Source organism: Psammomys obesus, unplaced genomic scaffold (assembly GCF_907164565.1).
Source record: "Psammomys obesus unplaced genomic scaffold, mPsaObe1.curated_primary_1811, whole genome shotgun sequence".
Lineage (NCBI taxonomy): Eukaryota > Metazoa > Chordata > Mammalia > Rodentia > Muridae > Psammomys > Psammomys obesus.
Genome location: NW_026596131.1, coordinates 14,626,290 through 14,630,646, shown reverse-complemented (window position 1 = coordinate 14,630,646; position 4,357 = coordinate 14,626,290). Strand labels below are relative to the sequence as shown.

Sequence of the window (4,357 nt, the reverse complement as noted above, 5' to 3'; positions counted from 1 at the left end):
CACATGAGGAGGCCTAGCCCTGGCCCTGCAGAGGGCACTGTTGGGGGTGGAGTCCTTGTGCTTAGGACCCTTTCACTGGGAAACGCTGCTAAGACCTACTCATAGGCCCCTCCCTCTGCGGTTTCACCAGATAACAGTGCAGGGACAGCAGGATGGTGGCCGTCAGAGGAAGCTCGTTATCTGAACATATGACTGGCTAGTGACACACTGTGTTTTTTGTTTTGTTTTTAATTTTTTATTAATTACACTTTATTCATTTTGTATCCCCCCATAAGTCCCTCCCTTCTCCCCTCCCGATCCCACCCTCCCTCCCCTTTCTGCATGCATGCCACTCCCCAAGTCCACTGATAGGGGAGGTTCTCCTCTCCTTTCTGATCTTAGTCTATCAGTTCTCATCAAAAGTGGCTGCACTGTCCTCTACTGTGGCCTGGTAAGGCTGCTCCCCCCTCAGGGGGAAGTGATCAATGAGCAGGCCAATCAGATTATGTCAGAGGCAGTCCCTCTTCCCATTACTAGGTAACCCACTTGGACACTGAACTGCCATAGGCTACACCTGTGCAGGGGTTCTAGGTTATCTCCACGAATAGTCCTTGGTTGGAGTACACACTGTGTTTTTAACTTGCAGGAAGAGACAATGAGGCAGTTCCTTCCACAAGGAAACAGGCCAAAGAGGTTCACTGTTTGTTTACCCCTGATGCTAGAGTGCGGCTTGACTCAAATCTAAGCTCACTTTTGCTGGAGCCCAAAATCAACCTCAAGAGTTCAAGGGGCCACACATGCTTCCAGAGGTACCTGCCATGTACAGCAGAGGAGGAAGAACGGAGTGGCAGGCTGCTCTGCCCTATGAGATGTATGAAAGGCACTCCTCAGTCCAGGATGGGACAGAAGTATCCCCTCACCTCACTATCTACTCTCAGACTTAAGGCACCGCTAGAGGCTGGAAGTTCTGACCTTCAGAAAAGCTGAGGTGGCGACCGAATGGCAGCTGGGCATCAGCTCTTTAGAATACTCAGACTGCTTTTGTTTTCTAAAAAAAAAAAATTCTGGCTCTCCCACTCTCAGGAACAAGAAAACACACTGCTGCTGCTCAGACTGCAAAGTCAGTGTGCAAGAGGTCCACCGTAGCTATGAGCATCCCATCTCTTGCTAGAGACAAGACGCCCACGCATGCAGCCTTAAGATGCTTTTGTCAACACATCCTCCAAAAGAAACAGTTCCTCTGCCTCCTCATCGTCACTAGGCACCCTGGCTGCCGGCCTGGTGCATGGCATGTGTGGCTGTTCTCCAAAGGCTGAGTGCGTGAAACACCCAGGGTACAGCAAAAGCTATGCATGGACAGGCTTCTGGGGAAGGAGAGTGGAGACTGAGGGCAGGCCCACCTTGTTGAAGACCCAGACCTCTCCATTCACTGTAGGCCTGGGCACCCCGTGGCCATTATAGTGGAAAAGGACCCGCTCCTCCTTGGCGTTCCGGCGTAGTGATGTGCAAAGCTTCTTGACTTCATCCACAGTGGGGTCGAGGCTCTGCTTGTACCGAGCCTGTGGTAGAAAAAGAAAAGATATCTGTCAGGCACAGGAAGGGCCAGAGAGGATCCTCCTGCTACCTCACACTCATCGACGAGGAGCAGCTGTGGGGCCTTGCACAGGGGCCCAAGCTTTTGCATTAAAATGTGAGCACAAGCACGGGCTAGGAGAGTGTGGCATGTTTTCACCAAGAACAACTAGAACACAGGACATGAAAAAAGACAGCTTGTTACACGGTGACATGAGTCAGACATAAGGGACCCTTCTGAAAACCTTCTTAGAACACCAAGTGCAGAGAACTTGCTCTCTACGCTGCAGCAATGGTAGAGTTATAAAGGGAAGAAGGTGTCAAGTGTTCAGCATCCTGCCCACATGTGCAGGACACTGCAATGCCTAGGGATGAGGTCCTGAAGTGTCCATCAGGGTCTTTATACACAAACAACACATAGAGATGACCAAGAAAACTCCAATTACAAAACAAAGCAACAACAGTTAAACAGTGAGAGCTACCTGAGGAGGCAGTGTGGAACCTCACTGCGGGAACTGGCCAGCACAACAAGAAAGCACAGAAACCTGGGACTTGAACAAGCACATATCATCCTCAGCAGGCACTCAGCTCTCCTCAGGCCAGACCTACATGCAGTATAACCCCAATAAACATCCAGCAGGCTATTTTACGAAATGAAACAAGCTGCTGAGGAAAGAAAGGGGGGCATGCAAAAAAACCACAAAGACCTAGAAAAGGGGAAACCCAGTTAATGCAGGAAAGCCTCTCAGACACCCCTGCAGGGTGTCTAATTCAGATAGGAGGTTGGGGATCAAGTGCCCAGGGAACCACAAGAGACACCAGAGGCGGAGCCACACACCGGGGCTCCCTAGGAGCAAAGCCGACAATTACAATGTTCTGAAAGAATTTTATTTTTTACAATAAGTTTGGTTAAGATGTGGGCTAACATGCAGGTGAAATAAGTTGGGGGACAGTGCAGAGATGAGTCTGGCAATGTCCCAAGGATGCTGAGGCCAATGATGGGGGCAGGAGTTCACTTCCATCTATTCTGTGCGCTACCTTGAATTTCTAATGGCAAAATCCCAGTAAAGAACATTAAAGAGCAGAGCCCGGTGTGGGAAAGGATCATTATATCACTGGAACACAGCAAATAATTCCAGGCACCACGGTCATATTCTCCAAAACTATGCAGAACCCACTAGAAAAAAATGAAAGGTTTTGACTGAAGGTGGACATTATGATCTGACCTTTAAAAGTTAGGTATATGTTTCCATACAATGCAGTTCAGTAAACTTATATTTAATTTTAAAAAAGAAATAAAACAATGAATTATACCTACAGTGGCATTTTTATTTTTTAGGAAAAGTTTTGGTTATCCTGGGCCTTAGTGTTTCTGTATAAATTTTGAGATTGCCTTTTCGATTTCTGTGAAGAATTGCAATGGAATTTTGATGGGGACTGTACTGAATATCTGTAGATTGCTTTTGGCAGGATGGCCATTTTCACAATATTAATCCTACCAATCCACTAGCATGGGAGGCCCTTCTATTCTCTAGCAAATTCTTCAGTTTCTTTCTTCAGTGTCTTACAGTTTTCACTGTACAAGTTTTTCATTTCCTTGGTTATATGTAGTCCAGGGTTGTTTGTTTTTTGTTTTGTTTGTTTTCTTTTGGTTTTTTTAAACATACAGAGACTGTTTCCTTGATTTCTTTCCCACTACATTTGTTCTTGGTAGATAGGAGGGCTACTGAGTTTTGTGTGTTAATTTTGTATCTTGCCACTTTGCTGCTGATATTTTCATCTGTCACTCTTGGTTAACTTCAGAACTCAAAGGTAAGACCGTAGTGCTACCAAAATAGCACCTGAGTCACAGAGCATGGAGAAATCACCTGTGCTTCATCCTACTGTCTAGCATTCACAGTGGAAAGGTGCCATGCATACTGAAGAGCACGACAAGTTAGCAACAGTCTTATGCAGCTGCAACCCTTCGAGCAACTCTCCTGGCAAGATATGCAGCGGCACAACAGTGCTATGACTGTTGCGTGTTGTGTTTCTGGTTGAATTTAAAGTCTACTCTACAACCAGATGGTGGTGGCACACACCTTTAATTCCAGCACTCAGGAGGCAGAAGTAGATGTCTGAGTTCAAGACCAGCCTGGTCAACAGAATGAGTTCTAGGACAGCCAGGGCTACAGAGAGAGACCATATCTGGAAAAACGAAAACAAACAAACAAGCAAGCAACAACAACATCATCACCCATTCTACAAGACAGAAACCATGTCTATACCATTAGCTGGGATAATAACAACAACAACAACAACATCCACTCTACAAGACAGAAACCTTGCTTGTACGGTTCATTGGAACAAAACCCCATGGCTGGCAAGGTCATAGGCCCTAATAAAGAGCCTACTGCTATTATTCTGCTAACAGCCGTAGTACTAAACTTCTCTGAGTTCTTATCTTTACACCATAGGTCAGTGCATTTTCAACTGTCATCAGAAAAGTTTGTTTCTGAAGTAGACACACTCAGTCAGACAGTAAGAGACTATGGCAAGCTCAGCTCCAAGTGGACCACATGCCTCACTGCAGGGCACTAGGGTCATTGAGGAAAAATCTTAAGAGGCAGAAGAAATAAGCACCTGAAGCAAAATGTATTTGCTGGAACCGACAACGAAGTTGCACATGTAAGTTCACAGGGACTGGGTGCAGGCGCAGGACAAAACCTGCCAGATCAGGTCTGCTGAAGTCCAAGCATGAATAGGGGAGGAGCTCAGTAACACACACACACACACACACACACACACACACACACACACACACACA

The 4,357-nt window shown here is 46.4% G+C and overlaps 1 protein-coding gene across 1 annotated transcript in view; it reads right to left on the bottom strand.

Moving 5' to 3' along the window:
• Rptor (regulatory associated protein of MTOR complex 1) overlaps positions 1-4,357 on the bottom strand; it is a 238,570-nt gene that overhangs the window by 179,607 nt on the left and 54,606 nt on the right. The window contains exon 3 of the mRNA XM_055592285.1: positions 1,380-1,538. Within this exon, the coding sequence (XP_055448260.1) occupies positions 1,380-1,538 (159 nt within the window). The remainder of the gene's footprint in view (positions 1-1,379; positions 1,539-4,357) is intronic.